At 36.5% G+C, this 21,722-nt stretch overlaps 1 protein-coding gene across 5 annotated transcripts in view; it reads left to right on the top strand.

Annotated features, from left to right (window-relative positions):
• LOC131937157 (macrophage mannose receptor 1) overlaps positions 1-21,722 on the top strand; it is a 136,790-nt gene that overhangs the window by 14,297 nt on the left and 100,771 nt on the right. For 4 of the 5 annotated variants that reach the window (XM_059294359.1, XM_059294360.1, XM_059294362.1 and 1 more), the window contains exons 5-13: positions 395-519; positions 2,389-2,485; positions 5,997-6,132; positions 8,432-8,505; positions 8,886-8,992; positions 11,539-11,668; positions 12,677-12,759; positions 14,017-14,139; positions 21,090-21,194. In XM_059294359.1, coding sequence (XP_059150342.1) covers positions 395-519; positions 2,389-2,485; positions 5,997-6,132; positions 8,432-8,505; positions 8,886-8,992; positions 11,539-11,668; positions 12,677-12,759; positions 14,017-14,139; positions 21,090-21,194 — 980 coding nt within the window. Of the gene's footprint in view, positions 1-394; positions 520-2,388; positions 2,486-5,996; positions 6,133-8,431; positions 8,506-8,885; positions 8,993-9,287; positions 9,313-11,538; positions 11,669-12,676; positions 12,760-14,016; positions 14,140-21,089; positions 21,195-21,722 lie in introns of those variants that run through there. The other variant, XM_059294363.1, reaches the window with a different exon arrangement.

The raw sequence follows: 21,722 nt of genomic DNA, 5'->3' as shown, positions 1-21,722 counted from the left end.
TATACCTTAATTAGGTAGACAATGTAATTTGAAAACTACTATGTTCAAATTAAAATAAGAAGATACAAAACTATTCATATAAAAAAAGTTCTGTAAGATCAAGCTTATAGATTCACTGAAAATAAGAAAAGACAATTAATTAGGTTTTGTTCATAAAAGCTTTTGTCGAAAAATATGGAAAAAATCACATGAGCGACTAAATCTATCATGAAATAAAACAACAGTTTTATTTCTTGTTTTCAGTGAATTTAAAAGCGTGTTAATTAGAAAGGTGTTTATATTTGTTTTATATTTAGTTTTCTTGCTACCGTTATTTCTGGGGGGGGGGGGGGGTTTAAACAGTTGCATCGCCATTGTTTTCGTATATTTTTCCTTTATCTTGTACTTTACACAGTCCGTGGGAAGGCGGGACACAACCAACACCATCATTGAACCAGCTGTGTGCCTATCTTGTCAATGACACCATACAGTTCAATACGTGTAACTCGTGGTTGGGCTTTGTCTGCCAGAGGTCAAAAGGTTCGTCTTTCTAATTGCTTTTTACTTTCTCGTATATACGAAGTATAACGTCTTGTAATCGTGCAAAAAAAAGTCGAGATTTTTCAAATCTCGACGTTTTACACCTCACTGATAAGGTAAAACATAATTTTGCAATCTTGTCCGTATGTCTGTGTGTCTGTCTGTCTGTTTGTCTGTCTGTGTGTAAACACGATAACTTGAGTACCGTTACAGCTAGGTTGATGAAATTTCATATATAAGTATTTTATCAAAACCGTAGATCCGTATAAACTTTTGAGCGATTTGCGGTAACCGAGAGTGGAATTTTTTCTACTTTGAATTGTTCAAAGGCCTATAACTTAAGTACTATTTCAGATAGATAAATGAAATTTCACATGTAAGAAAAAGATCCAATTCTCGACCTTCTTTCAAATTTTGAGTAATTTCCGTTGACCAGAAGTACTAATTTACGCTATTTCCGATTTCTACAAAAAACGCATGTAAATTTATAAAGTACAAATAATATAGCGCACTATTATGCACATTTTGTTTTGCCGTTCGCTTGGTGCGCAATTCTTTTTTTCTACTAGATTTTATTCTATTTTAAAAGTTTAAGTAAACAAAAATCATGTCTATATTCCGAGTTGACATCCCACGAAATGTTATATTAGAATATTCGAGAAAGTTTAGGGGAGATCACACCCGGTTTATTTTGCTATACATTTTTTATTTTTTAGTGACTTGTCTTGGACTTTATCTCAAATGTATCTTACTGCTACTCTACTTATAGCATACAGTATATTCAGTACACTACTAGGTCAAAAAAAAAAGAGATTTTTGGCCGCTAGTACTATTGAAATAGGGCTTATACGTCAGTCACCAGCTAGTAGTTTTCAAACCAAATCTAGATATTTTTATTAAATCAGTAAAAAATAAATAAATAGAAAAATTACTTCCGCTATTTAAATTCGTAAACAATGATAATGATTTAGGCATGCAAAAAGTAAAATAGAGCCTTGTTTTAACGAAGCATACAGTTTGTTATTATTTATTCAAATGTAAAAAGTTGTTTGAAACGTAATTACAAAATCGATATAGCATTAATAACCCAAAGTCTATTATTAGTAAAATAAATATATAGGACTAATTGTCGTAGTTTTAGCATTCCTGGAACTTAGAAATCTTGAAGCGATGCCTAGAGAAAAATAATAGAGATGTTTGGTTGTTGTTTTTTGTCGGTCGGTCTGTCGGTCTAAAACAATGGTCATTAGACAACAAAGGGTGGGTGGGCATAATGAGTGTAGGACAAAAGGCCGACATAAAAAAGGCCGACAGGACAAAAAAGCTGACATGGACAAAAGACCGACATTAAAAGGGCAGGCTACACAAAAGCCCAACAGCAGAAAGGCAGAAATTCAAAAGGCCGACACCTAAAACGCCGACAAATCTTAAGGATGACAAATATAAAATTCTTATAATGTGGAGCGTTAAAGAGAAGAGACGATGCTAGTTACTATCTTTATAATGTAAACATTTGGGTCCACGTGACTGGAAATAACGGGACTGTCTTAAAGGCACCAGTAGGGCCTAACTAAATATAACGAAATATGGGTGACTATTCTCTGGTATAGCACTTTTATGTCACTCAGGTGAAACAAACATCAAAGAACGACGTAAAAAGCCGCCAGATATTGGTTAATGTGTTGTGAAGTGCAGCCGACAAAACATATTTCCAATCAGTATTAAGCTATCTTAAATAAACTTGATTATTTTTTGGGATGCTAATTGATACTAGCGAAAAATTCTTTTATTAAAGAGCACATAAAAATTGAAATTTGTATGGAGACCAAATCAAATGTAACACCGCCTTTATTCAATCACATAATTTAGATCTGCCTTTCTCTTGTGACATCGAAGACCAATGGATGGCTATAAATGGATCCTGCATTAAATATTTTTATACCAGTCAATCCTGGTTTGCAGCACAGTAAGTCACTTATTATGTTCCATTTTGACCACATTTATTTCTAGTGCTTTATGGTTGAGTCCAGGACATTAACCACCCCCCTCCCAACACCCGTCAATAACTCCCTTATCTTTCGCTCCAGCCCACCCCACAAGTAGAACTTACACATTTATAATTATATACTTTAAAAATAAAACAAATATAAAGTAGCTTTGTAGCAACAAGCATTTTAATGCACTGGGAAAAAGAAAATAAAACTATTTATCTTTCTGTCACAAAGCTTTATATATATATATATATATATATATATATATATATATATATATATATATATATATATATACGAGCTGCATATTAATGCTAGGAGACGGTGAATCATTTTTTTACTGTACAAGCTTGGGAATAGAACAAAACCATTTACAAACACAAAGTAAAACAAAGGCAAATAGAAACACAAACAAACGTAAACACAATCACAACACAAACGCAATACGGACGCAAACACAAACGTAACATAAATACCAAGACAAAAGAAAACGCAAAGACAAATGCAAACAAAAAAAACCACACCGTCCAACTTAAACAAAAACGCAAACACAGCGCAAGCACAAAAGAAAACACAAACCCAAACGTAAACGTAAACGCAAAAGCAAACCCAAACATAAATACAACGCAAACTCAAAACGCAAACGTAAACACAAACACAAACGAAATGACAAATACCAAAACCACGCAAATTAAAACAAAAAGGCAAAACGTAAACACAAACCAACTCAAACAAAAACGAAAACACATACACAAACACAAATGCAAAGACAAATATAAATGCAACACGCAAACACAAATAATAATGCAAAAGACAACACAAGTGCAAACGAAAACTAAAAAAAAAACGCAAACTGAATCTGGAACTCAAACACAAACGCAAACACAAACATTATCAATTACATTTTCCCGACCTCAGCGCCCAGAGAGAGAGAGAGAGAGAGAGAGAGAGAGAGAGAGCGTTTCCTACATTCTCTAATTTAACCATCACTTAAAATAACACCAAAAAATGTGATTTTAACAGATCATACATATAACAACAAAAAATTGATAAAACTCTGTGCCGACTATTTAAAAAAAATTAAATAATCTTAACATTTATCTACTTAACTTATGAGCATTAACATATCTACTAATACTAATAGTTTTGCTGTCTGTCTATGTATCTGACAAGAACGCTCTGTCTGACAAGAACGCTCTAGAGAAAACACAAGCAAATTAAAAACCTGCATAGTAATTCGAAAAACGAAGTATGACGTCGCCACATTTAGCACAGTATCTCAAGCCGGAGAGTGCACACAGTAATATGACGTCATTGATTCTCGAGTAAACATTGAATACAAAGGCAATTTTGTCTAATCTAAGTGGTTTGCGTGAAGAGTTTCTAATATACAATTCTTCGGGTAGGGGCGAAGCCCCACCCCCGCGTAAGAACGTCTGAGCCCCCCCCCCTCCCCAACTCAAAAAAAATTTCCTCATCGATACTCTATAATAAAATTACCGCCTAATTAATGTGTCTAATCTAAAAAGTGGTTTTCTTGCAATTTCTTTAATGCAATTCTTCGGGTAGTGGCTAAGCGCGACACCAGTGTTTCTTTCATACTTTTTCCTCTCTTCCGGTAGGGGCGAAGCCCCGCACAGATTCTTCCTTTAGTTTGTATGATCTACAAATGCGACCAGTGTTTCTTTCAGACTTTTTTCCTCCCCGTAGAGGGGTGGGGGTACTTGAAATTTTCGGGGGCGGGGGTAGAATTTTCTGGGAGGGGGCGGACACTGGAAAAATTATATAATTATATTTCGTTGAATGGGACGGTAGACATGTTTTGGGGTGTGTGTGGGGGGGGGGGGGGCGGAGCCCCCTCCTCCCAAGTAGAGTTGCCTGAAAGAAACATGTTTTTTGGGGGGGGTGGGGGGTGGGGGGGTGGTGTGTGTGTGGGGTGGTGGGGGGGTGGTGTGTGTGGGGGGGGTGGGGTGGTTTTAGTTTAGAGAAAAGAGACAGCACTATCAGCCTAGCGCCCGTTGTATCCTTCCTCAACGGGCCATTTTTCTCGTATATATAATAGTTTCGCTGTCTGTCTATCTATCTATCTATGTATCTGTCGGGAACGCTATAGATAAAAGATAAGCAAAGTAAAAACATGATTAGTAATTCGAAAAACGAAACGTGACGTCACATGGAGCATATAGTAGAAAATAGTCAAAAGCCGGGAGAGTGCACACAATAATATGACGTCATTGATTCTCGAGTAAACATTGAATTAAAAAGCCAATGTTGTCTAATCTTAAAATTGGTTTGCGTGTAGAGTTTCTTTCATGCATATCTTCGGGTAGGGGCAAAGTCCCCCCCCCCCCCCTCAAAATAAATGACGTCATCGATAATCTATAATAAAAATACTTACATTACGGCCTAATTAATATGTTTAATCTTAAAAGTGTTTTGCGTGAAAAGAGTCGCTTTCATGCATCTCTTCGGGTAGTGGCGAAGCCCCCCCCCCCCCCCGCTAGAACGCCTAAGCCGCCATCTCATAAGAAATGACGTCATCGATACTCAATAAAAAAACTGACTTTGTGTGAAGAGTTTATTTCATGCATCTCTTCGGGTAGGAGCAAAACTCCAACCCCGGTAGAACGTATATGCCGACCTCATCCCCCCCCCCACCACCTCAAAGAAGTGACGTCATTGATACTCCATAATATAAATACTGACCTTACGGCCTAAATTATGTCTAATGTTATAAGTGTTTTGCATGAAGAGTTTCTCTACTGGTAGGGGCGAAGCCCCTTTACCCCCCACTCCCCCTATATATATATATATATATATATATATATATATATATATATATAGGCCTATATATATATATATATATATATATATATATATATATATATAGGCCTATATATATATATATATATATATATATATATATATATATATATATATATATATATATATATATATATATATATATTGGCCTATATATATATATATATATATATATATATATATAATAGTATGACTATTCCTATTTATCTGCATATCAAGCCCGATATTCTTAACAGACGAGTTTCTTTCTCAAGTTCAAAGGGTGAAAGGGGGGAAGGGGGGATAATAATACGGTATGAGATGGGGAAACTTCCGGGTTTTTTTAATGGTTGCCGGATGTTAACGTCTTGCTCCACTGATTTTTTAATGTGTTCAACATTTGTGAAATCTGGCACTTCATATTCACGGAAAACTGAAAACGAATGGCAACATAATGACAAATCTGAATGTTTGTAGTGTGTGATTATAATTGCGCTTTTAGTTGTTGTTTTTTTTTTGTAAATTTAAAATACGTCACTAGAATGTAATCACGAGTAGGTCAACACAATGTAAGTCTTTAGTACGCTACTATATCACTGAACAGTATCGAAGTAATCCTATACATATATCATTAAACATCATCTAAAAGTGTAGCATATACATGACTAATATCTGTATTGCCAGAGATACGTGCCTCCGTCATGATGGGGTTTTGGCTAAACCCACAACCCTACAACAAATGGCCTACATCTGGGACCAAGCCAAACTTAGCTCCAAGATGTCTTGGATAGGTTTAAAGTCGAACCACTTAACTAACAAGGTGTGCAATCAAATATATTTGGCTCAGAAAACTTTTTACAGGCAAACAGAGAGAGAGAGAGAGAGAGAAGAGAGAGAGAGAGAGAGAGAGAGAAAGAGAGAGAGAGAAAGAATGAGAGGGAGAGGGTTAGAGATAGAAGTGTGAACGTGGACTTTTTATATATTAGATCTAAAAAATCTAATATACAAGAAACTTTAGGGGACATGTAAGTAAATTTCTCTTTCAAACTTAACGGTTTCAAAGGGCAAGTGAAGTAGAGTTCACTTGTTTCTGTGACCTTGGCATATGAAGAGATAGTATGGTCAGCACTATGCCCAGCCGCCTTTACTTTCCCTAACGTGAGATAGGTACCCATTAGAGTTCAGTAGACTCAGGGAAGGTCCAACTCTCTACCGCTAAACCAATCCGTTCCCTTATGAGTCATGACTCCGACTTTATTCAGTATGAATGGATAGAAAGTTAAGTAAGTCAACTAACTTAAAAACCCATGTGAAATATTTTGTTTATAGTATGAATGGACAGAAAGTTAAGTCAACTTACTTAAAAACACATGTGAAATATTTTGTTTATAATATGAATGGACAGAATGTTAAGTCAACTAACTTAAAAACACATGTGAAATATTTTGTTTATAATATGAATGGACAGAAAGTTAAGTCAACTAACTTAAAAACACATGTGAAATATTTTGTTTATAATATGAATGGACAGAATGTTAAATCAACTAACTTAAAACACATGTGAAATATTTTGTTTATAATATGAATGGACAGAAAGTTAAGTCAACTAACTTAAAAACACATGTGAAATATTTTGTTTATAATATGAATGGACAGAATGTTAAGTCAACTAACTTAAAAACACAAGTGAAATAATTTGTTTATAGTATGAATGGATATAAAGTTGTCAACTAACTTAAAAACACATGTGAAATATTTTGTTTATAATATGAATGGACAGAATGTTAAGTCAACTAACTTAAAAACACAAGTGAAATATTTTGTTTATAGTATGAATGAACAGAAAGTTAAGTCAACTCAGGGGCGTAGCGAGGGGGGGGGGGGGCGGGGGTGCGGACCGCACCGGGTGACACCATTTAGGGGGGTGACACCAAGGCAAAATAATAATCATTAAAAAAGTTTTAAAAAACCCACGTTTTCTGATTGAACTAAAAAGTAGAAAATAAATACTATACATCACAATAATGCAAGCGATCACTCTACTATAAGCGATGAAAAACGTGGGGCGCCGAAGTAAAAGTTATATTACTATTGATTAGATAATACTATTGACTTTTATTAGGGAGCTTGTAGAGAGTCAACAGTATTAGAAACTGTAAGAAAATCACGGCGCCCCATGTTTTTCATCGCTTATAGTAGAGTGATCGCTTGCATTATTGTGATGTATAGTATTTATTTTCTACTTTTTAGTTCAATCAGAAAACGTGGGTTTTTTAAAACTTTTTTAATGATTATTTTTTCTACTTTTTAGTCTTTGTCTGTTTGTTTGCATTGAAATCTTGCTATCGATTTTATCTTTTCACTTTTTTTTGGTTAAACGAAGACAACTCGTAAAAAGACAACTCGTAAAAAACGAGAGACCCTTTCTTCTTCGGTCTCAATCGCAAGTGAATGATTGTCAGAGGTTAGTTGATAGCGGTTAGGACGAGGGCTGGTTACTGACTAGAACACATAGATTTGAACCCGTGTCGAGTGGGATAGCAATCGTGTGCCCAACCACTCGACCATATCGTCTCCCCCAAACTGGCCACCAGTGGTAATAGTTACCTCCTGTAAGTTTAAAGTCAGTTCAAACTAAATTATCTGCCCCTAAGCCTGTCGCGACATGGGATCGTTCGCTTCACTGCGCGCGGCAAGAGAGAGGCGAGCTACGCGTCGCTCGTTTTTTTTCTAATGGCTCGCAGAGGAGAATTATATATATAGATTATATAGCGGTCTAAAATGCTCAATAAAATGTTTCCATTGATCAATTTAGTAATAATAACAATTGAATATTCTATGGTCATCCAAAAGAAAGCTTCCCTGAAATTTTCAGCGCGCTAGCTAACTGGGAAGTGCCAGAAAAATATATAGAGAAAAACTCGAGGGAGGGTGCAAATCGAAAGTTTGAGGGGGGGGGGGGGTGCAAATCGAAAATTTGAAAGTTTGTCCCTGGGAAGGGTCTCTATGCCTCTGGGGGGGGGGGTGACACCATTAAGTGCCGCACCGGGTGACACCCGACCTCGCTACGCCACTGAGTCAACTAACTTAAAAACACATGTGAAATATTTTGTTTATAGTATGAATGGACAGATGGTTCCCCGCTTGACTCATCCATGCAATGGTGGAGTGATAAGCAACCATTAAACATAAGGTAAGAAAATAAAGGGCATCAAACAAAAAGTAGGTTAATTAGATTTTTTCTCGTTTGTAATGTGTCATCTGTGTTGTCTGATGTGATTTATTTAATCTGTGATTTGTAATGGGTCATCTAAGTTACGGCTTGTGAGATCTGATTTATGTAATGAGTGATGGTATTTCTGTAATGTGTGATGTGATTTAAATAGTATCTGATGTGATATATGTAGTATCTTATGTACTTCCTTTCGTGTGATATGTGTTTTCTTTTTTTTTTGTAGTGTGTGATGTAAACATTTTCTGTATTGTAACATGTAAGCGTTTTCGGTATTTAAAAAAAACAACTAAGACTTGTCCTTAATGTTCGTGTAAGAGGTAGCCTGTTCTTTCTGACAGTTCTACGGATACGTGTGGCTACATCAATGGAACCAGTAGACGACTGGGATCGTGGGGCACAGAAAACTGCTCTACATCATACACATTTACTTGCATGAAACCTTCAGGTTAGTTGTTCATACACATTTACTTGCATGAAACCTTCAGGTTAGTTCTTCATACACATTTACTTGCATGAAACTCTCAGGTTAGTTGTTCATACACATTTACTTGCATGAAACCTTCAGGTTAGTTGTTCATACACATTTACTTGCATGAAACCTTCAGGTTAGTTGTTCATACACAGTCACTTGAATGAAACCTTCAGGTTAGTTGTTCATACACATTTACTTGCATGAAACCTTCAGGTTAGTTGTTCATACACATTCACTTGCATGAAACCTTTAGATGAGTTGTTCATACACATTTACTTGCATGAAACCTTCAGGTTAGTTGTTCATACACATTCACTTGCATGAAACCTTCAGGTTAGTTGTTCATACACATTCACTTGCATGAAACTTTTAGATGAGTTGTTCATACACATTTTCTTGCATGAAACATTAAGGTTAGTTGCTATACTTTATGTAGAAAACATTCAAAACTCACGATATCATGAAGATCTCTGTAGTTGTCACATTTACTTTAATTGTAAACCTAGCCCAGCTGTATGAACAATTACAATATCGCTATGTCTTTTTCCACTCATCCCAATCAAGTACTTTTATCAATGATTACTTTTATGTTGCCTTATTTCGTGATTCAGTAGCTTAGATTGGAACACCAAATAAAATAGCTTAGGTACAAACAAGTTGACAACGGGTTACAAATAACTTGGTCGTGAACAAATACATTTCATGAAACGGCAACGATATCTTTTAAAATCGAAATCTTAACAGCAAAGCGCAAAATAATTTTAGAGTTATGTTAATGTTTTAGTAAGATTTGTTGCACAGAAGTTTAAATATATGATATACATGAAGATTTGTTGCACAGAAGTTTAAATATATGATATACATGAAGATTTGTTGCACAGAAGTTTAAATATATGATATACATGAAGATTTGTTGCACAGAAGTTTAAATATATGATATACATGAAGATTTGTTGCACAGAAGTTTAAATATATGATATACATGAAGATTTGTTGCACAGAAGTTTAAATATATGATATACATGAAGATTTGTTGCACAGAAGTTTAAATATATGATATACATGAAGATTTGTTGCACAGAAGTTTAAATATATGATATACAATATGTTGAAAGGATCCAGCTACAAACATTCTGAATGTACAGCGGCAGTAGTGTACGCAGGGAGAAAAACGCTACGGACATTTTAAGGATAGTGGCGTCTTTTTCGGTGATAATTAAATAAAATTTAAAACAAGAACTGCAACACAAATAAGAAACAGAAAAAATAAAACGTGAGTAATCTTCCTTAGCTTTTTCGTATATTCTTATATAACCACATCGGGGGATGGACACTCGGGGTATAGACATGATTTTAATTACTTAAACTTTTAAAAATAGAATAGAATCTCGTTTAAAAAAAGAATCGCGCAGCATGTGAATGTCAAACAATATTTGTATAATAGTGCGGACCGGAAGTAGTAATTTTTACTATTTCCGATTACTCAAAAAAACGCATGTGAAATTACAAAGTTCTAATAATATTCCGCACTATTATGCACAGTTTATTTCGCGTTCACTAGGTGTGCAATTATTTTTTTTACGAGATTCTATTCTATTTTTAACAGTTTAAGTAATTAAAAATAGATAAAAATATTGTCCCGAGTTCCCATCCCCCTTAGTGTTATATAAGAATATTCGAGAACGTTTAGGGGAGATCACTCCCAGTTTATTTTCATTCAACAGTCAATAAAGTCATTCTATTTTGTGTGTAGACGCTAAATCTATACATCACCCCAATACTTTATTTGGTAACCTTGACCTACACGTAGTTACTGCACATTCATACTAAATTTAGTCGAAGTCATACCCCTAAACCTAGCAACTCAGCTTAAACTTGACGCAGAACATCTACCGCCCCCTTGAACTAAATAGAATGTATATAAAAATGTATACTTTCATCAGTGGTGTCCCCCCTCCCCCACCCATCCTTGGAAAATTTTAGTACGCGTGGATTGACTAAATTCTTTGGGGGGGGGGGGGGGGGGAACACTAGTAAAAGTATATATTTTCTATGTAAAGATTATATCGTTCTGGGGGTGGGGCGGTAGACGACTTATCCAATGGGGTGGGGGGGGGGTGGGTAGATTCACCCCTCCGAGAAGAGATGCCTGAAAGAAACCCTGCCTGCAGACCACTGTTAAGTACCGAAGACGTAATATATTATTGTTTTTTTTTCGGCAATAGCTTTTTATTTTGTTTTGTTTTGAAAAGTTCTTTAATGTTCCATATGACATTACTGTCGTTCACTGTGCCACTTTTAAAATTTCCCAATTTACTCTAGAGCGTCCAGGACAGACAAACAGACAGACATAATAGCGAAACTGTTATCGTGTGTAGTTATTGTAAAAGAGTATGATGGGTTTAAACTATATTAATAGCGAAACTGTTATCGTGTGTAGTTATTGTAAAAGAGTATGATGGGTTTAAACTATATTAATAGCGCTGTGAGATTTCTTTATTTCTCTATTCCCTTTTTAGGCCAGTGTGCTGACGGATGGTTACCTCATATGGGCTCTTGTGTCAAATTCTACACGACACTTAACTTGCCGTGGCTACCAGCAAGAAGTTTCTGTTTCTCGATGGGTGCTGAATTGCTTAAAATATCTTCGTAAGCTAAGAAATGTGCTTTAAAGATAGTATAGTATTAAGAAAGTATTTTAATCGTGCACAAAAATTACACTTTTTAGAAAATATTTCACAAAACCATAACTTTTTACTGATTTTTTTGCATTTTTTTCATATACTATGTTAGTTACAACTTCCTTATCACTCAAAAAGTCCTAACACATAATTTTCAATTTGGGGGTTTAACCTGCCCTTAAAATACAAGTGTTTTCTCTATAACATTGCATTTTTTCAATCCATTCTAATTATATACTTTTTTCCAACATCAAAACAAACCAAAATGAAGTTCTTGTTTTCTGATACAATTTTATTTTATAACTCATCAATAAAGAGAAGCAATTGGTATATAGGGATGAAACTTGTATAATTTTTTGTTCTCTGTACTTTACGCCGATTAAAATGTTGTAAACTACACATTTGTTTTGAAAATGAAAAATTTTGAGTTCAGCAACTCGAGATTTTAGTCCTTGATCGACGGCATGAAATCAGCCAACCTTAACCAAACACTTCACCGCCGACGGTTACCTGATAGAGTAATCGCTAATTTCTCATCTTTGTTATCGCCCTTTACATTATTCAGCTGAGCAATTTTGACGACCAACATAATGCCTAATTAGATGAAAAATACATACTCCTGAATTTTCATTAAAAATAATCAGAATTCATTGCACTAACATAGTTTATAAATATAGTTAAAAATTAGCCACACACCTATAAACAAAAAAGGCAAACACACGTTGTGTACAAAGTTAAAGCATGAAAAAGCGTATTCAAAACGCTACTCAAGTTATGAGCTTTTTGATGAACCGGAAGAAGATGAGTTCTACATCCGGTTCAGGGAAAGCGCTCTAAATTTGATCTAAGACAATCAGCTGGATATTATACAATTCCGTCAACCTAACGTCACGTAAAAATTTCACAAACACCGGATAGGAACGGAACATGGATAGCTTACACGATGTTTCATCTAACATTTCTATTTTTCTTATAGTGAATCTTATCAAAGTTTTATCAACTCCTACCTGTATGAACTTAAAGTAGCATCAATACATCAAATGTGGATTGGGCTTTCAGGTACAAAAACTGGAACAATATATATATCAAGATATTTTATTCAGCTAGTGTAGCAGTCAGCCAATCTAGCTACTAGTTAGTGTAGCATTCAGCTAGTGTAGAAGTCAGCTAGTGTAGCTACTAGTTAGTGTAGCATTCAGCTAGTGTAGCAGTCAGTTAGTGTAGCTACTAGTTAGTGTAGCAGCCAGTTTGTGTAGCTACTAGTTAGTGTAGAAGTCAGTTAGTGTAGCTACTAGTTAGTGTAGCATTCAGCTAGTGTAGAAGTCAGTTAGTGTAGCTACTAGTTAGTGTAGCATTCAGCTAGTGTAGCAGTCAGTTAGTGTAGCTACTAGTTAGTGTAGCAGCCAGTTAGTGTAGCTACTAGTTAGTGTAGCATTCAGCTAGTGTAGCAGTCAGTTAGTGTAGCTACTAGTTAGTGTAGCAGCCAGTTAGTGTAGCTACTAGTTAGTGTAGAAGTCAGCTAGTGTAGCAGCCAGTTAGTGTAGCAGTCAGTTAGTGTAGCACTCAGTTAGTGTAGCACTCAGTTAGTGTAGCTACTAGTTAGTGTAGCAGCCAGTTAGTGTAGCTACTAGTTTGTGTAGCATTCAGCTAGTGTAGCAGTCAGTTAGTGTAGCACTCAGTTAGTGTAGCACTCAGTTAGTGTAGCTACTAGTTAGTGTAGCAGCCAGTTAGTGTAGCTACTAGTTTGTGTAGCATTCAGCTAGTGTAGCAGTCAGCTAGTGTAGCACTCAGTTAGTGTAGCTACTAGTTAGTGTAGCACTCAGTTAGTGTAGCTACTAGTTAGTGTAGCTACTAGTTAGTGTAGCTACTAGTTAGTGTAGAAGTCAGCTAGTGTAGCAGCCAGTTAGTGTAGCTACTAGTTAGTGTAGCAATCAGTTAGTGTAGCTACTAGTTAGTGTAGCACTCAGTTAGTGTAGCTACTAGTTAGTGTAGCACTCAGTTAGTGTAGCTACTAGTTAGTGTAGCACTCAGTTAGTGTAGCTACTAGTTAGTGTAGCACTCAGTTAGTGTAGCTACTAGTTAGTGTAGCAGCCAGTTAGTGTAGCAATCAGTTAGTGTAGCTACTAGTTAGTGTAGCTACTAGTTAGTGTAGAAGTCAGCTAGTCTAGCTACTAGTCAGTTTAGCAGTTTTCAAGTGCCGCTCTTAAAATGAAAGCAATATATTATATTTTAAAAAAATAATGTGTCGCATAGAGCCAATACATAAGTTAGGCTAAAGTATTGAAATGAAGATGACAATGATTATTTTGAATCTAGATGCAAGTGATGATAAAACCTATATGTGGTCGGATGGCTCAGCTATTGGTAACTTTTCTAATTGGGCCGAAGCTTCCCCCAGCAACAGAGTCGGGAAACTTGACGCTGCCTTCATTGATACAGGTTTGAAGATTATTTCCAGCTGACCATTTATTTACTTCTTTAATACCAAAATAAACCGGGAGTGATCTCCCCTAAACTTTCTCGTATATTCTTATATAAAACAACAGGGGATGGGAACTCGGGATATAGTTATGATTTTTAATCCATTTTAAATACTTAAACTTTTCAAAATAGAATAGAATCTCATAGAAAAAAGATTTGCGCACCAAGCGAACGCAGAGTGAAAGATGTGTATAATAGTGCGGAATATTATTAGTACTTTATAAATGCGTTTTTTGAGAAATCGGAAATAGTGAAAATTACTACTTCCGGTCAAAGAAAATTACTCAAAATTTTACAGAAGGCAGAAAATTAGATATTTTACTTACATCTGAAATTTCATTTATCTATCTGAAATAGTACTCAAGTTAACTATATATGTTGCTTGAACTTGATCGATCACATGCAGAATATATATATATATATATATATATATATATATATATATATATATATATATATATATATATATGATTCTCTTTATGGGGACCATGCGGGGCACGACGTACACGAACGCCGAACCTCCCCCTCCCTCGCTCTCTAGGCATGCTCAACAGAACATCTCGCTACCACCCCTACCACCGCCAGTCAGTTTTGTACTTTTCTGCGACCACGGTGTAAAAAGCTATAGCCCCCCCCCTATACACTTGCAAGACACAATTCCAATATTTATATTTTCATTGTATCGTATGGTTTGTAGCTCAAGGGGGGAGTCAAAGTGTATGTACCGAGCCGTATGTTTAATGGTTTGATGCATGTTCTAGAAATGTATGTACCGAGCCGTACGTTTAATGGTTTGATGCATGTTCTAGAAATGTATGTACCGAGCCGTACGTTTAATGGTTTGATGCATGTTCTAGAAATATATGTACCGAACCGTACGTTTAATGGTTTGATGCATGTTCTAGAAATGTATGTACCGAGCCGTACGTTTAATGGTTTGATGCATGTTCTAGAAATGTATGTACCGAGCCTTACGTTTAATGGTTTGATGCATGTTCTAGAAATGTATGTACCGAGCCTTACGTTTAATGGTTTGATGCATGTTCTAGAAATGTATGTACCGAGCCTCACGTTTAATGGTTTGATGCATGTTCTAGAAATGTATGTACCGAGCCTTACGTTTAATGGTTTGACTCTGATGCATGTTCTAGAAATGTATGTACCGAGCCGTACGTTTAATGGTTTGATGCATGTTCTAGAAATGTATGTACCGAGCCGTACGTTTAATGGTTTGATGCATGTTCTAGAAATGTATGTACCGAGCCGTACGTTTAATGGTTTGATGCATGTTCTAGAAATGTATGTACCGAGCCTCACGTTTAATGGTTTGACTCTGATGCATGTTCTAGAAATGTATGTACCGAGCCGTACGTTTAATGGTTTGATGCATGTTCTAGAAATGTATGTACCGAGCCGTACGTTTAATGGTTTGATGCATGTTCTAGAAATGTATGTACCTAGCCGTACGTTTAATGGTTTGATGCATGTTCTAGAAATGTATGTACCGAGCCGTACGTTTAATGGTTTGATGCGTGTTCTAGAAATGTATGTACCGAGCCGTACGTTTAATGGTTTGATGCATGTTCTAGAAATGTATGTACCGAGCCGTACGTTTAATGGTTTGATGCATGTTCTAGAAATGTATGTACCGAGCCTTACGTTTAATGGTTTGATGCATGTTCTAGAAATGTATGTACCGAGCCTTACGTTTAATGGTTTGATGCATGTTCTAGAAATGTATGTACCGAGCCTCACGTTTAATGGTTTGATGCATGTTCTAGAAATGTATGTACCGAGCCGTACGTTTAATGGTTTGACTCTGATGCATGTTCTAGAAATGTATGTACCGAGCCGTACGTTTAATGGTTTGATGCATGTTCTAGAAATGTATGTACCGAGCCTCACGTTTAATGGTTTGACTCTGATGCATGTTCTAGAAATGTATGTACCGAGCCGTACGTTTAATGGTTTGACTCTGATGCATGTTCTAGAAATGTATGTACCGAGCCGTACGTTTAATGGTTTGATGCATGTTCTAGAAATGTATGTACCGAGCCTCACGTTTAATGGTTTGACTCTGATGCATGTTCTAGAAATGTATGTACCGAGCCGTACGTTTAATGGTTTGACTCTGATGCATGTTCTAGAAATGTATGTACCGAGCCGTACGTTTAATGGTTTGATGCATGTTCTAGAAATGTATGTACCGAGCCGTACGTTTAATGGTTTGATGCATGTTCTAGAAATGTATGTACCGAGCCGTACGTTTAATGGTTTGATGCATGTTCTAGAAATGTATGTACCGAGCCGTACGTTTAATGGTTTGATGCATGTTCTAGAAATGTATTTACCGAGCCTTACGTTTGATGGTTTGATGCATGTTCTAGAAATGTATGTACCGAGCCGTACGTTTAATGGTTTAATGCATGTTCTAGAAATGTATGTACCGAGCCGTACGTTTAATGGTTTGATGCATGTTCTAGAAATGTATTTACCGAGCCTTACGTTTGATGGTTTGATGCATGTTCTAGAAATGTATGTACCGAGCCGTACGTTTAATGGTTTAATGCATTTTCTAGAAATGTATGTACCGAGCCTTACGTTTAATGGTTTGATGCATGTTCTAGAAATGTATGTACCGAGCCTCACGTTTAATGGTTTGATGCATGTTCTAGAAATGTATGTACCGAGCCGTACGTTTAATGGTTTGATGCATGTTCTAGAAATGTATGTACCGAGCCGTACGTTTAATGGTTTGATGCATGTTCTAGAAATGTATTTACCGAGACTTTCGTTTAATGGTTTGATGCATGTTCTAGAAATGTATGTACCGAGCCGTACGTTTAATGGTTTGATGCATGTTCTAGAAATGTATGTACCGAGCCGTACGTTTAATGGTTTGATGCATGTTCTAGAAATGTATGTACCGAGCCGTACGTTTAATGGTTTGATGCATGTTCTAGAAATGTATGTACCGAGCCGTACGTTTAATGGTTTGATGCATGTTCTAGAAATGTATGTACCGAGCCGTACGTTTAATGGTTTGATGCATGTTCTAGAAATGTATGTACCGAGCCGTACGTTTAATGGTTTGATGCATGTTCTAGAAATGTATTTACCGAGACTTTCGTTTAATGGTTTGATGCATGTTCTAGAAATGTATGTACCGAGCCGTACGTTTAATGGTTTGATGCATGTTCTAGAAATGTATGTACCGAGCCGTACGTTTAATGGTTTGATGCATGTTCTAGAAATGTATGTACCGAGCCGTACGTTTAATGGTTTGATGCATGTTCTAGAAATGTATTTACCGAGACTTTCGTTTAATGGTTTGATGCATGTTCTAGAAATGTATGTACCGAGCCGTACGTTTAATGGTTTGATGCATGTTCTAGAAATGTATGTACCGAGCCGTACGTTTAATGGTTTGATGCATGTTCTAGAAATGTATGTACCGAGCCTACTGTTTAATGGTTTGATGCATGTTCTAGAAATGTATGTACCGAGCCTTACGTTTAATGGTTTGATGCATGTTCTAGAAATGTATGTACCGAGCCGTACGTTTAATGGTTTGATGCATGTTCTAGAAATGTATGTACCGAGCCGTACGTTTAATGGTTTGATGCATGTTCTAGAAATGTATGTACCGAGCCTACTGTTTAATGGTTTGATGCATGTTCTAGAAATGTATGTACCGAGCCTTACGTTTAATGGTTTGATGCATATTCTAGAAATGTATGTACCGAGCCTTACGTTTGATGGTTTGACTCTGATGCATGTTCTAGAAATGTATGTACCGAGCCTTACGTTTAATGGTTTGATGCATGTTCTAGAAATGTATTTACCGAGCCTTACGTTTGATGGTTTGACTCTGATGCATGTTCTAGAAATGTATGTACCGAGCCGTACGTTTAATGGTTTGATGCGTGTTCTAGAAATGTATGTACCGAGCCGTACGTTTAATGGTTTGATGCATGTTCTAGAAATGTATGTACCGAGCCGTACGTTTAATGGTTTGATGCATGTTCTAGAAATGTATGTACCGAGCCGTACGTTTAATGGTTTGATGCATGTTCTAGAAATGTATGTACCGAGCCGTACGTTTAATGGTTTGATGCATGTTCTAGAAATGTATGTACCGAGCCGTACGTTTAATGGTTTGATGCATGTTCTAGAAATGTATGTACCGAGCCGTACGTTTAATGGTTTGATGCATGTTCTAGAAATGTATGTACCGAGCCGTACGTTTAATGGTTTGATGCATGTTCTAGAAATGTATGTACCGAGCCGTACGTTTAATGGTTTGATGCATGTTCTAGAAATGTATGTACCGAGCCGTACGTTTAATGGTTTGATGCATGTTCTAGAAATGTATGTACCGAGCCTACTGTTTAATGGTTTGATGCATGTTCTAGAAATGTATGTACCGAGCCGTACGTTTAATGGTTTGATGCATGTTCTAGAAATGTATGTACCGAGCCGTACGTTTAATGGTTTGATGCGTGTTCTAGAAATGTATGTACCGAGCCGTACGTTTAATGGTTTGATGCATGTTCTAGAAATGTATGTACCGAGCCGTACGTTTAATGGTTTGATGCATGTTCTAGAAATGTATGTACCGAGCCGTACGTTTAATGGTTTGATGCATGTTCTAGAAATGTATGTACCGAGCCGTACGTTTAATGGTTTGATGCATGTTCTAGAAATGTATTTACCGAGACTTTCGTTTAATGGTTTGATGCATGTTCTAGAAATGTATGTACCGAGCCGTACGTTTAATGGTTTGATGCATGTTCTAGAAATGTATGTACCGAGCCTTACGTTTGATGGTTTGACTCTGATGCATGTTCTAGAAATGTATGTACCGAGCCGTACGTTTAATGGTTTGATGCGTGTTCTAGAAATGTATGTACCGAGCCGTACGTTTAATGGTTTGATGCATGTTCTAGAAATGTATGTACCGAGCCGTACGTTTAATGGTTTGACTCTGATGCATGTTCTAGAAATGTATGTACCGAGCCGTACGTTTAATGGTTTGATGCATGTTCTAGAAATGTATGTACCGAGCCTCACGTTTAATGGTTTGACTCTGATGCATGTTCTAGAAATGTATGTACCGAGCCGTACGTTTAATGGTTTGATGCATGTTCTAGAAATGTATGTACCGAGCCGTACGTTTAATGGTTTGATGCATGTTCTAGAAATGTATGTACGGAGCCTCACGTTTAATGGTTTGATGCATGTTCTAGAAATGTATGTACCGAGCCTCACGTTTAATGGTTTGATGCATGTTCTAGAAATGTATGTACCGAGCCGTACGTTTAATGGTTTGATGCATGTTCTAGAAATGTATTTACCGAGCCTTACGTTTGATGGTTTGACTCTGATGCATGTTCTAGAAATGTATGTACCGAGCCGTACGTTTAATGGTTTGATGCATGTTCTAGAAATGTATGTACCGAGCCGTACGTTTAATGGTTTGATGCATGTTCTAGAAATGTATGTACGGAGCCTCACGTTTAATGGTTTGATGCATGTTCTAGAAATGTATGTACCGAGCCTCACGTTTAATGGTTTGATGCATGTTCTAGAAATGTATGTACCGAGCCGTACGTTTAATGGTTTGATGCATGTTCTAGAAATGTATTTACCGAGCCTTACGTTTGATGGTTTGACTCTGATGCATGTTCTAGAAATGTATGTACCGAGCCGTACGTTTAATGGTTTGATGCATGTTCTAGAAATGTATGTACCGAGCCGTACGTTTAATGGTTTGATGCATGTTCTAGAAATGTATGTACCGAGCCGTACGTTTAATGGTTTGATGCATGTTCTAGAAATGTATGTACGGAGCCTCACGTTTAATGGTTTGACTCTGATGCATGTTCTAGAAATGTATGTACCGAGCCGTACGTTTAATGGTTTGATGCATGTTCTAGAAATGTATTTACCGAGACTTTCGTTTAATGGTTTGATGCATGTTCTAGAAATGTATGTACCGAGCCGTACGTTTAATGGTTTGATGCATGTTCTAGAAATGTATGTACCGAGCCGTACGTTTAATGGTTTGATGCATGTTCTAGAAATGTATGTACCGAGCCGTACGTTTAATGGTTTGATGCATGTTCTAGAAATGTATGTACCGAGCCGTACGTTTAATGGTTTGATGCATGTTCTAGAAATGTATGTACCGAGCCGTACGTTTAATGGTTTGATGCATGTTCTAGAAATGTATTTACCGAGACTTTCGTTTAATGGTTTGATGCATGTTCTAGAAATGTATGTACCGAGCCGTACGTTTAATGGTTTGATGCATGTTCTAGAAATGTATGTACCGAGCCGTACGTTTAATGGTTTGATGCATGTTCTAGAAATGTATGTACCGAGCCGTACGTTTAATGGTTTGATGCATGTTCTAGAAATGTATGTACCGAGCCTCACGTTTAATGGTTTGATGCATGTTCTAGAAATGTATGTACCGAGCCGTACGTTTAATGGTTTGATGCATGTTCTAGAAATGTATGTACCGAGCCGTACGTTTAATGGTTTGATGCATGTTCTAGAAATGTATGTACCGAGCCGTACGTTTAATGGTTTGATGCATGTTCTAGAAATGCATGTAACGTACCGTAATATTCAAGACTATGAGGTGATGTGTAGGTTTGCCGTTGCTGTTTTAAGCTCTCTAATTTAAAAAAAAAAATATTTTGTAAACATGCAAAAAATATATCTGCTGTCCCATTTATAAAGCCTGACCGATTATATTAGTTCTCAAATAAAATGCGAAGTAGTCATTTTTGCAGCATACTAAAACTAACGCGATCTTTGTATTGCATATTTTGCTTGTTACATTGAACTTTATCTCATTAATTACCTCACTTTATCGTTAATTACTTCACTTTCTGAAGGTGACACATCTGGAAAATGGCAAATCGGTGACCCCTCAACACGAATGTCCTTTGGATGCATGATCTCCAATACCAAAGCTTTAAAGCAAATTATTACTGACAACCGTAAGTTGTAGCAATGTCTACTAGGAAAGTATTTTTAGCGGAATTTCCATACTGACAATTGCGATTTTTAACTCGTTATTTCTGGATGGATGGATGGATGTGCGCAGCTTTAAGTCGTATCTCCTCCTCAAAGAAGCAATATCGTGGACTAGTTCCAAAAGCAAATATGTTAAGCAAGTTCCGAGGATCATTGTGGGCCAAAAAATTCCCGGAATTCCTTCCTGGATTTCCCGGAAAATCCAAAAAACCTCAAAAAAATGCAGTTTTTGGCCCATATCTCGGCAACCAGACCACTTAGCGACTTGAAACATTTTTCAATCGATTTCTGCCATAATTTAGAACAATATTGCCGAAGAAAATTTTCAAAAATATCATTTCGTTTGGTCACAAAACATTAATTAAGGAAATTGCGCTTAAATTGTCACTTGACTTTTTATTAACTTGTTTAAATCAAAGTCGCCACTAGCAATAGTAAACTTTATCAGTGTCCATTAGCAATAGTAAACTTTATCAGTGTCCATTAGCAAT

Source organism: Physella acuta, unplaced genomic scaffold (genome assembly GCF_028476545.2).
Source record: "Physella acuta isolate Inbredline_101_S28 unplaced genomic scaffold, ASM2847654v3 ptg000200l, whole genome shotgun sequence".
In the NCBI taxonomy this organism is placed as follows: Eukaryota; Metazoa; Mollusca; class Gastropoda; family Physidae; genus Physella; species Physella acuta.
This window is presented reverse-complemented; position numbering and strand designations above follow the sequence as displayed.